Here is a 12,426-nt window from a genome sequence, read left to right as displayed (position 1 = left end):
TGTTGTGTGTGTAAAAGGCCTCTTTGATGGTGATGTTGCTGCTATGGGACGTAGTCTAAATATCCTTATTGATTGCAAAAAGTAGGTTCTACGAAAAAAAATGTAAAAATCAATTTTAAGTGACAAGTTTACTAATAACATTTATTTTGTATGTACAAATACATTCAAAAAAATTGAAAAAACAAAACAAAAAAAAATTTTTTTGGCGAAATTGACGTAAACTTATATTACATTTTTTACTCCTTTTGACCTCAGAAATGCGTGGTTAAAATTATTCGGCTTCCTCATGTTACACCGTGTATAAACAAGAATTAGTGTAAAAATCGTGAAAGAGTAAATCAGTGTTATAATCTTATAATCAAAAATTGCTCGTTTAAAAGCATAGAGAATATAACCAAACGGAGTGGTCATTAACAGGCGTTCCCCTCTGTCGAAAATAGGCGGCCAATGGTCAACCACATGTATGGACTGACCTTTATCTGACATGATTCGACGTACCTGCGTAATACATTTGATGTGCCCCTCCCCCGCAAAAAACGGCAGACTATTTTGTACCGAAAATTATACACATGGCGTCTCCGTTGGTGATATCCTCTAAGTTTAAAGGTATTAGATTGACTCTGATTCACCGAAATGGCAGATTTTTTTTCGCTATAACGGGGTTAGCAGTATAGTAAAAGTTGTTCAGTATGACCTACATATTCACCGCTCAGAGTTTGGTCACAGATAACAAAATCACCCTGTATAATGTATTAAGTAACAATTATATAAATTATACATTTATTATCTAAAGTACTTTACATAAATTTGCATTAGCAATTTAGCATAATTATACGAAGGAATTGTAGCGCAAAATATTGTAGCCGTAGTTTTGACAGCTAAATTAGATGGCGTTATGCGTCCATTATGCAGTAACTAGGTTTTCAATCACTTTTGACAATCAAGTCACCACAAAACGTACATCGTAATGCGCCTTCTATTTCAGCCGTCAAAACTACGTCTACAACTTTTTGCACTACTTTTCACGTCCTAGTATTTATTTACAGATGTAGTCCACAAATGCTTTCCATCGTGTTTTGTCGGAAACGCTCGTATTTGTCATGCTATTTCAGTCAACCTCAGTACTTTTTGTACCGAGACTGACTGAAATAGCAAGACACGTTCATATGTTTCCGTGAAAATACGATGGGAAATAATTATACACTACATCTGTATGTGCTTTATGGCTCCTCTACACGATGGGCCAACGCCGGCCACTCCAAGGGACGCATTTATGGGTTAGAGGGAGCAAGTGATATTGCTATCTCATTCTACCGCATGGCTGCGTCCCTTGGAGTGGCCGGCGCTGGCCCATCGTGTAGAGCCATTACACTCATTACAGCATTATAGTAATTTTAACTAGAAAACTCCAGTGAGACTCAGCATATTAAAATATTTAGAACTCAAAACTTTAAGTTTTAACTTCGATTACCTCAATCAATTAGCTCAATAACAAGAAATAGTTGATCGACGCAAGTAGACTCGGCACTTTCATAATAGTTTTATTATGAAAGTGCCTAGTCTACTTGTAAGCTGAGCTGAACTGATAAACCAACCTAGTAGTTTACACGGCGGTCGTCATGGTATACGATATTCCTTTGTATAAGACTGGTATAACATGGTATAAGAGTGATACTCGATGGTATGAGAGTGGTACAACGTGATATAAGAGTGGTATAATGGTACTGTCAGGCGTAATGCCAACAAAAGCTAGCTAGGAGCGCTAGCGCGGTACAAGCGAGTCACTGCGCCGTTTCTAGTATCTGTAGCAAATGACTCTGATAAGCCAACCTACTAGTGTATACAGTGATCTCCATGGTATAAGAGAGATACTCCTTAGTATAAGAGTGTTACAACGTGGTATAAGAGTGATACTCCTTTGTATAAGAGTGGTATAACATGGTATAAGAGTGGTAAACATAACGTCAGGCATACTGCCAACAGATGCTAGCTAAGAGCGGTACAAGCGAGTCACTGCGCCGGTTCTAGTATCTGTAGCAAATTACTCTGATAAGCCAACCTACTAGTGTATACAGTGGTCTCCATGGTATAAGAGAGATACTCCTTAGTATAAGAGTGTTACAACGTGGTATAAGAGTGATACTCCTTTGTATAAGAGTGGTATAACATGCTATAAGAGTGGTAAACATAACGTCAGGCATAATGCCAACAGATGCTAGCTAAGAGCGGTACAAGCGAGCCACTGCACCGGTTCTAGTATCTGTAGCAAATTACTCTGATAAGCCAACCTACTAGTGTATACAGTGGTCTCCATGGTATAAGAGAGATACTCCTTAGTATAAGAGTGTTACAACGTGGTATAAGAGTGATACTCGTTGGTATAATAGTGGTACAACGTGATATAAGATTGGTATAACGGTACCGTCAGGCGTAGTGCCAACAAAAGCTAGCTAGGAGCGCTAGCGCGGTACGAGCGGGTCACTGCGCCGGCTCTTCTTCTGCTGGGGGCTCCGCTGGAAGCTCGGGCTGTAAACAAACATATTTGTGTTAATATATAAATAATTATACACGATTATAAAATGGCCAGGTCGGCGGTGGTCTCGGCCAGGTTGGTGACGCTGTCTGACTTGAAGCACTGGTAGGAAGTTTTTCTGTAACTACGTACTACTTATTCTGTGGTGGGAGCGTTGCGAGCTCCAATAGACCCATTAGAGCGCAGCAAGCTCAGCCGTCACCCGTCAGCCGTCAGGTATGTCACGTGACATACCTGGACTTCCACCTCCAGCTCGCGCACCCGGTTCTCCAGCTCCATGACCGGGTCGGCGGTGGCCTCGGCCAGGTTGGTGACGCTCTTGGACTTGAAGCACTGGTAGGAAGTGTCCTTTCTGTACGTACTACTTATACTGTGGTAGGAGCGTTGCGAGCTCCAATAGACCCATTAGAGCGCAGCAAGCTCAGCCGTCACCCGTCAGCCGTCAGGTATGTCACGTGACATACCTGGACTTCCACCTCCAGCTCGCGCACCCATTTCTCCAGCTCCATGACCGGGTCGGCGGTGGCCTCGGCCAGGTTGGTGACGCTCTTGACTTGAAAGCACTGGTAGGAAATGTCCTTTCTGTACGTACTACTTATTCTGTGGTAGGAGCGTTGCGAGCTCCAATAGACCCATTAGAGCGCAGCAAGCTCAGCCGTGTCAGGCGTGGCTCACTCCGCGATTTCGTTGCTTTGCTACAAGTAGCTAAAAGTACATCCGTTCGACCCCAATTTTGGGATTACCCATAAGCCGCGCGTGGCGCCGTCGCCACCTAGCGCCCTGATCGTGACAGACGCGTTTTGTTAGAGAGTGAGTCTTCTGTACCTAGTACTATTATTTATTCTGTGGCCGTGTCACGTGACATACCTGGACTTCCACCTCCAGCTCGCGCACCCGGTTCTCCAGCTCCATGACCGGGTCGGCGGTGGCCTCGGCCAGGTTTGTGACACTCTTGGACTTGAAGCACTGGAAGTCCACGTGGCGGCTCTTGGCCTCCTCCTTTTCCCAGGACATATGGATGAAGGGCCGTTGGACGTAGTTGTATATGACCTGGGCTCGGCCTCCGGGCCTGGAAATATAAGGGTTTTAAAATTTTGAACGGGTTACTGCTCAAGTGGAGACCACGGACTAGCAAGCGCAGCGTAGGACGTCCACCCACAAGATGGACAAAAAGGTGGATGTCTAGGGCTGTCCTGCCGACAAGCCACCAAAAGATGGCGTGATTGTGCACAAATTGCGGATTATCACTATTTCTTTCAAAACTCAAACTATTTTCTAAGATGTGTTAATATTGGCGCAAACAATAAAAAATATTACGTCTAAATCGAAATATATTCCACTCAACTGTGTCTCATTTCATCAAAATCAGACAAAACTGCAAAATATTGCAATTTCTTGCATTCACGCACACTACCATATCTACTATCAGTCCCCCCGTGTCAGTCTTGTGAACTTTACGCCAAAATAGACTAGAGGTCGCTAGTACAGAACATGACTTTTGTAATAATCTCATTAGCTAACTAGGGACAAAAGTGTAAACTAGATGGCGTGGTGTAAGAGATGATTTTTTAGCAAGATTAATTTATGGTAAAGGCGCATCCAGACGAACTGAATTTAGCACCAGAATGGGCGGATTGTCTATGGTCACGGACGTTGTATTCTGTAAGGCCTCTTACAGACCTTGCAACTAATACCGGAATGTAACGCAAATCGCATGCAATTATCGGTGAGGTTTATAGAGGTCCATACAATAAATTCGTGACTGTATGCAGACCTTTATTATTCCTTTTTGCTCGATGCTGTCTTCGACTGCCATACATTTGTTATACTACCTACATAAACAATACCCACATTATATGCACGTAGCGTACGTTTCGTGGCTCCTGGCCGATTTTAAGTTACCTACATTCCAAATTGTAAATTTCGAAGGTCACGATTACATACTTTCTACAATGCAACACGCATTTTTTTAATCAATCAATTCACACCCCAAAGTAGGATGCGTGTGTCCAAATGGTCCAAAAGAGCTTTTTCCAAAATCACTGGCATATTCAATCCTGATGCTAAAAAAATGTTCCAAATATTTGTGGCTTTCCATCACAAATGGGTCCTTATGCTTCAAGTGCAATAAGGTCCTTTCCAACTGCAATGCCAACAGAAATTCTTATAAAAAGGTTGTAGATGGTAGGCACTAGCACGAGGAATGAAAATGCGAAGTTACACTTAACATTGAACTTTAATTAGATTTTGGGATACAGTCGAGTGACATAGATCGCGTCTAGCAGCGGACTGCCGCCGGCGCATGGCAACGTAGTGCACATTACTTGCATAACATATGACATACAATTTTGAACCTTAAGTATTAGACATTAGCATCTAAATTAATATGACAAAGTTTCCTTAAAATAAAACTTAACTAGTTACATAGGTAAACATAGGTATAAGTACTTGTATAGTGGGCGCATCGCTAACACTCCCCACCCCAGTGCTAACTCAGCACTCTAAACTTACGGGAATAGGAGCGATGCGAGCCGCGGATCGCCGGTAAGTCCCGGTAGCCGTCCTTACCTCCACTAAACGGATGCGGCCGTCTGCGCCAGGAATTACCTGGGTGATCAACCCCTTCGGCCACATATTACGGGGAGAGTTGGGATCCACGACCAGAACGAGATCTCCTACCTTTAACGGCTTCCGCTCCTCCAGCCATTTTGTCCTAGGCACGAGAGTGGGTAGGATTTCTCTTAGCCACCTCTGCCAGAACATGTCAGCGAGCCTCTGCGCCTTCCGCCATAGTTTCCTCAGGCTGAGATCAGAATCATCGAACTCTCCTACAAGAGGGAGTCGCGATGATGATCCTAAAAGGAAATGATTAGGCGTAAGAGACTCACCGTCAGCAGGATCGACAGACACGTGCACCAATGGACGACCGTTGACCATGTTCTCAACTTCTGCCATAAATGTGGTCAAAACTTCGTCCCTTGGTGCTCGTTCTTTTAAAACGACTTTCAGAGCCGTTTTTACTGAGCGTATTAAACGCTCCCACGCCCCACCCCAATGGGGGCTGGCGGGGGGTATAAAAGTCCAGTCCATGTTGTTATTAACCCCTTCAGCTTTTAGCACGTTCATATCTAGCGCCTCCGTCGACCGGCGCAGCTCTGTGTCGGCGCCCCTCAGATTAGTTCCATTGTCCGAGTACAGATGGCGCGGCCAGCCGCGCCGCGCCGCCATTCGTCGCAACGCCATGATGAGCGAGTCAGTTGTAAGGGAGGCAACTAACTCGATATGAATCGCCCGTACTGTGAGGCATGTGAATAGAACACCATACCTTTTCTCTCTGCGGCGACCCACCGCGACCTCCATTGGCCCAAAAAGGTCCAACCCACAGTGAAAAAAGGGTCGCTGATGGTGTTCTATTCTGGCCCCTGGCAGATCTCCCATGCGAGGTACCTGAGGTCTGCTCTTCATGATCCTGCACAACATGCACCTTGACGTCACGAGTTTAACAGTAGGTCTAAGTTTAATTACCCAATACCTTTGCTTTATTTCGTTAACCACCATCTCCTGACTTCCATGGGCCGCTTTCACATGGTAATGTCGGACGATTAGTCGTGCTACCTGATGACGGCCGTCCAGGATTACGGGTCTCTTGACGTCCAGAGGCACATCTGATGCGGCGTCAATGCGCCCGCCCACGCGAAGTAGGTCATGTTCATCTAAAATAGGTGATAATTTTAATAGCTTACTTGCGCGATGTAAAGCCCCGTGCGCCTTAATTCTGGCTAAGTCTTCCCCACAAGACTCGTTTTGCGCGTGTTTTAGTAAAAATATCTCGGCACGCTCCATCATAGCACAGTCGATCTCGGCCGCTTGACCTTTGCACCTGGCGATGAACTTTAGCACTGTGGCCGTGGCGCGGGTGAGACGAAGCCACGAAGAGAAGCGCTGTGGGTCCGGCACTGGAATGCATGCAGGTTCCTCGCGCACCTGGACGACTGCTACGCATTCCCCTGTCTCCTCGTTACTTGTAGGTATAATATCTTTAGGCCATTCACTTTCGTCAGCGTATAAAAAAGAAGGACCTTTGAACCACTCATTTTGTAGGGCTAGATCAAACGAGTCCCGCGTGGCTAAATCGGCAACATTTAGTTTCGTAGAAATGTACCGCCACTCGTCAACGCGGGTAAGGTCGTCAATCTCCCCCAAACGATTTGCTTCAAAGGCCTTATACGTACGATTTTTATTGCGAATCCAATGTATCACAGTTGAGGAGTCACACCAGAAGTAACGCCTTATAGGCGTCAGTTTATGCTCCTTTCCAATTGCATTGGCTAGTCTTGCCGACAACAATGCAGCTTGCAGCTCAGCCTTCGGTATAGTCAGCTGTTTTACCGGCATAACTCTGCTTTTGCTTGCAATAAATGCAACATAAATAATACCGTTATCCTCCCAGCGCCAATAGCCCACAGCTGACATCGCTTGAGTAGATGCATCGCTAAACAAATGCATCTGTAAATTATTATAGTATGAGTACTTACTACTCGATGCGGTCGTAGCACATGTAGATGCCACTACGCCGTCGTAGCCTTTCGTAGCACTGTGCGTAGGCGCGTGGGTCGCGGGGAGCGAGGTAGGTACCTCTGCCTCGATATCCACACAATCTTGCATCTCGCCCGCACGCGCTGTCGCCAATTGGCTGTCCCTTACCGCATTGCGCGCGGCTGTGCAGTACCACCTAGGTATACGGATATCTTTAATTACCTTTAGAAGGTCAACCCACTTTCGCCACTTTAGATATATCTGGTCTGGAATGTAATCCTCCCAATCCACCTGTAAGCGCCAAGCCTCTTGAAGCATGATTCGGCCTTGAATCGTGAAGGGTGCTAAGAAACCCAGTACATCAAATATAGACATAATTACTCTTAGCATTAAACGCTTTGTAGGCCTATTCTCACCTTCAAGGACGTCGCTCGGTATACGTTTTAATGACAAATCGAAGCCCAATATGTCATCCGCCGGGTACCAAATGAGACCCAAGGTACGCTCGCTTTCATGTTGCTGGCCGACTTTGAACCTTACAGCAGCGGTACCTAAGGTCTCCTTTGGCACGCTGTTTAAAACTGCGACGCTGTTGCTCGTCCAATTTCTTATTTCAAAGCCGCCCGCCCTGTGGATGTCACTGACATTCCTTACCATGTCGATCGCTGTCGCCTCGTCGGGCAGGCTGTCGATGTAGTCGTCCATGTAGTGCGAGTTGACGATGGCATCGACGGCGGCGGGAAACGACGATTCAAATCGCTGGGCGTTTTTATTTTTAACAAATTGCGCGACGAATGGGGCACAGTTTGCGCCGAAAATAAGTGACGTCATCGCATAGGTCCTTATGTTTTCCGTGGGGTTATTTCTCCACAGAAACCTCAGTGCGTCCTGGTCGTCTTGCTGGATCTTGACCCTCAAGAACATGTCCCTAATGTCACCTGTTACTGCAATTGGATGTTCCCGAAAGCGCAGCATTATACCTAAAAGTGATGACAATAGGTCAGGTCCTGTGAGCAAATAATCGTTCAGCGAGCTACCACTTACCTGACTTGCAGCATCAAAGACCAGACGAAGTTTTTGCTTGTTGGGGTTGTCCACGCCGAAATGAGGTAAGTAATAAGTCTTCGGCGTGACCTCGGTGTTAGTTAATTCCCTAGCGTAATCATTTTCTAACAAATGACTGACCCTTTCACGATACCTGTCGGCGAATCCTGGATCCTTACCCATTTTGCGCTCAATACCCTTCATCCTGGTAAGCGCGTTTGGGCGGGAGTCGGGCATGGGGCGGTTTTCGTCCTTCCACGGAAGGCCGACGTACCAGCGCCCATCGACGAGCTCGGCGGAGCGCTCCAGCTGCGCGGCGGCGCGGGCGTCGTCGGCCTTTTGGCGCGCGTGCGCCGTCACGCCCATGGAATCTAGCAGAAACGAGCGCCTAACATCTTCGTGGATTTCCCTTAGGAGGCACTCATCTGGTGTGGTATCGTGATCTGCTCCGCTATCTGTAATAAAAAGGTTAGTATGGACAGCGACAGATGGCGAGCGCCTGGGCGGACGGACAGTCCGCGGCACGCACACTTTCCCATGGACGCTCCAGCCGAGGCGGGTGAGCGTAGCTGATGGCTCATTATCTTTGCCCTCCCTTACTTGAATAGGTATTACAACATGTAAGTTATCCTGACCTATCAATAGTTCAGGTTCTGAATCAGTGGTACAAAATTTGTGTTTAATATCGGCTAGGTGAGAATAATTAACTAATTTTAAAACAGACAATGTTTGTATTGGCACACTTAATTCTTCAACACAACGCAATTTAACATTATAAACCTTATCGTCCATACCTTTAATGTCGACATTCACTTTGGTCGATTTGTACTCAAGCCCGTCATCTTTAAACGCACCGTGAACGCGCAATGTCTGTGAGTTACCACGTAGACCGACGCGTCGCGCGAGATTGGCACTTATTAACGAGACGGTAGATCCATCGTCCAATAGCGCGGTGCTATTTACCATACCGTTAGGTCCCTGAACACGCACTCGTACTACTTTTAACAACACTCTGGTGTCGGTCGCATTTATATGAGTTAAAGTTTCCGTCACTGGCTTGAACGCGGGTTCGCGCGGCTCGGGTCCGTTTATCGCGGTACTATTATTCGGTACACTTGCACTCGGCAGCGGCGCGGGCGCCGCCGTGACGTCACGCGCACTGTTGTTTACCCGATAATGTAGTAGGCGATGATGTGGAGCTCCGCAGCCGTCCTTGTCGCACGCGGGGGACTTGCAGGTGTCGCGTTCATGCTTGGAGATAATGCATTTGTAGCATAAGCCGTTTTTCTTCACGTGTTGCCATCGTACTTTGCGTAACGCTTTCTTAAATGGTTTGCATTCCGTTAACTTATGCACAGCTGTTCGGCAAAATAAACATTTTAAATCGCCTTCTTCCGTTTGTAGTAAAACAGTGTGTGTACGGGAAGATGAATGATCGCTTGACTTGTTTTTAAAGGTATCGCTGCGCGTAGTTGATAAAAAACTTGCTGTTGTAGAAATCTTCAATGCTTCGTCATTAAGAAAATCCGATAGAATGACTAACCTCGATTTCTGCGCATCTTGGAGAAGTTTAAAACTGTAGTCTGACCATTTGGAGATGAGCACAGTGGGCAGCTTGGACAGGATGATGGAGACGATATTCATGCCATGTAGGTACTCCTCGCGTCCTACTGCTCGCACAGCTTCTACGAAATTTTGAACCTTCACTGCGAACATAACTATATCTTTATGATATTCTAGCTGCAACGGCTGTAGCTTCTTGATGTCTAGTAGAATACGAGAAATGATGCTGTCAGGGTTTCCAAAACGTAGCTCCAATGTCGACATTACCCGGTCGGGCGACGTGGCGCTTATAAACAATGCAGCGACAGCATCTCGTGCGGCTCCTTTAAGACATTTACGAAGTCGCCATAAATTTTCTTTATCTGTAAATTTACAGACCTCGGTAGACTCCTGGTAGGCCTGTTTGAACTGAAGCCATTCTAACTGGTCACCTGAAAATTCAGGTAGGTCCTTAGGCGTGCTAATCCGACTGAGCAGGCTAGCGTTAGGCACTTGATTGCTAGTGGTCGATAGGTCTTTTAGTGCGCCGGCTAATAATTGCACTGTTTGGTTGAGCGCGCTGACGGTACCTTCGGGCGCAGGCGGCGCTGCCGGCATGAAGCCATCGGCGGCGGCGCGCGGTGCTAAGCTAGACGCTGGCCTCGGCTGCGCTTGCTCGATGAATGCTGGGGGTATGACAGGTGCAGGCATCCGTGCTGGAACTGGAATGTGCAGTGTGCCCGTGGTGACTCCATTGTCGGGGGCTGGCTGCTCGTCTGGTAGTTCCGTGTGGTTGCTTTGGTGATCAACCCACGCATTTATATCGTTGCGAAGAGGTACGTTACCATCGAACTGTGAACTGTATTCCTCTAGGTCCTCTTCGTCACTATTAAGCGCTGCAAGTTGCGCGTCTAAGGTTTTATTAATTAGGTCCATTTGAATCGCAGCCTTTTCCTTCGCGGCGTCCAAAATTAATTGTTTTCGCCTGGCTTCTTTAGAGGCTGTCGATCTTCGTGAGCCCTTGCTACTCGGGACGGCACCCACATGTGACGCGGCAGGCTTCGTGTCGGGAATTTGCTTAAAATGCAGCAACGGCTCCGACTTTATGCTGCTTGTCGCGTTTAATTTGTGTTGTAGAAACTTCTTGACCATCGGATCTAAAGGTTTCTCGACTTTATCGGGCGCAGATTCATTGCACGGCGGTATAACCTCACTTTTTCTTTGTTCTCGCTCGCGCGCCATGTGTTCCTCGTGCTCCCGACGTGCCTTTGCACTGCGCGTTTCCATTTTTATAGGCGTTCGGTCCATCATATCTGGTTCGAAGACCACTTTGTAGATGGTAGGCACTAGCACGAGGAATGAAAATGCGAAGTTACACTTGACAAGGAACTTTAATTAGAATTTTGTGATACAGTCGAGTGACATAGATCGCGTCTAGCAGCGGACTGCCGCCGGCGCATGGCAACGTAGTGCACATTACTTGCATAACATATGACATACAATTTTGAACCTTAAGTATTAGACATTAGCATCTAAATTAATATGACAAAGTTTCCTTAAAATAAAACTTAACTAGTTACATAGGTAAACATAGGTATAAGTACTTGTATAGTGGGCGCATCGCTAACAAAGGTGCTTATTGCACATGAAACATAAGGACCATTGTCTGAATGGAAAACCACATTTGTATGGAAATTGTAGATTCCACTAAGTTACGTCACGCAAGTACAAGAGAAGTACTAAAACGTGACGTAATGGAACGGACATCTTATTTTTTAAGTGGTAGTATGGAATGCTGACGGTGTAGAATGAACCCAAAAATGTCCATGGACACAAAGTTGAATTACAATGCAGAACTGAAATATTCATGTTTTAGTTTAGGGGAAAGTACCTACCTAATGCAAGCTTTAAAGCTATTGTTCCATCCGCTTACCTAGCGCGTCGAATGGGATGACTGCTTGCGCTAACCAGTATGGTCGTATTTTCCGATTATTCAGTTCTTAGATCCCTAGAGGGTTCAGCCAAGATGCCAATCACTCGCGACAGAGAGACATTAGAATTTCGTTCGCTACGGCGCAAACGATTAAGGGATCATCCATTAATTACGTCACACGAATTTTTAGGTTTTTTGACCCCTCCCCCTCTCCTTGTCACACTTGGTCACATTTTGAAAATCCCTCCCCACCTGGTATGATGTCACATTTTAGGCAATATTGTTTTCAACGAAATCGGCAATACCCGAGCGAGCGACCCGGCAGAGTTATCTGCATTATTTTTTTAATAAATAAATATTTTTGGTAAAAGAAATATTAGTAATTTTATAACACAAAACCAATTAGGAACGAAAATTACCTACTTCCAAAACCTCATTATTTAAATGTACACCGAATAAAAAAATATACCTAAATTAATTTTCGGTTACTTCACAATGTTTGTGACCCCTCCCCCATGTCACGACATGTCACATTTTCTTGACGTGTGACCCCTCCCACCTCCTAAACGTGTGACGTAATTAATGGATGACCCCTAATATCTAGGCACTCAGTCTCAGTTCACACTACGTTGGACAGTGGTGAGAGAAACTCAATTCCCTAGCATTCGCCCGATATTTGTTTTACTCTGCTTGCTTTTAAAGATCGATCCGACTTTCCTTCTTCAAAAAATAAGTATTTCAAAATAATTACTAAAGTGATACGAAAAGCTTAATATCAGTAATAGATATTACAAGTACTTATATATGCAGGGTGTAGTCTAGTCGACAAGTTCAAAAT

The 12,426-nt window shown here is 45.7% G+C and overlaps 1 protein-coding gene across 1 annotated transcript; it reads right to left on the bottom strand.

Moving 5' to 3' along the window:
* Positions 1-4,772: 4,772 nt before the first annotated feature.
* Positions 4,773-11,257, bottom strand: LOC134676988 (uncharacterized). The gene has a single exon (XM_063535362.1). It carries the CDS (start codon positions 10,964-10,966, stop codon positions 5,027-5,029), a length of 5,940 nt encoding a protein of 1,979 aa, XP_063391432.1. The 5' UTR covers positions 10,967-11,257; the 3' UTR covers positions 4,773-5,026.
* Between the last annotated feature and the right edge of the window lie 1,169 nt (positions 11,258-12,426).

Source organism: Cydia fagiglandana, chromosome 25, assembly GCF_963556715.1.
Source record: "Cydia fagiglandana chromosome 25, ilCydFagi1.1, whole genome shotgun sequence".
In the NCBI taxonomy this organism is placed as follows: Eukaryota; Metazoa; Arthropoda; class Insecta; order Lepidoptera; family Tortricidae; genus Cydia; species Cydia fagiglandana.
This window is presented reverse-complemented; position numbering and strand designations above follow the sequence as displayed.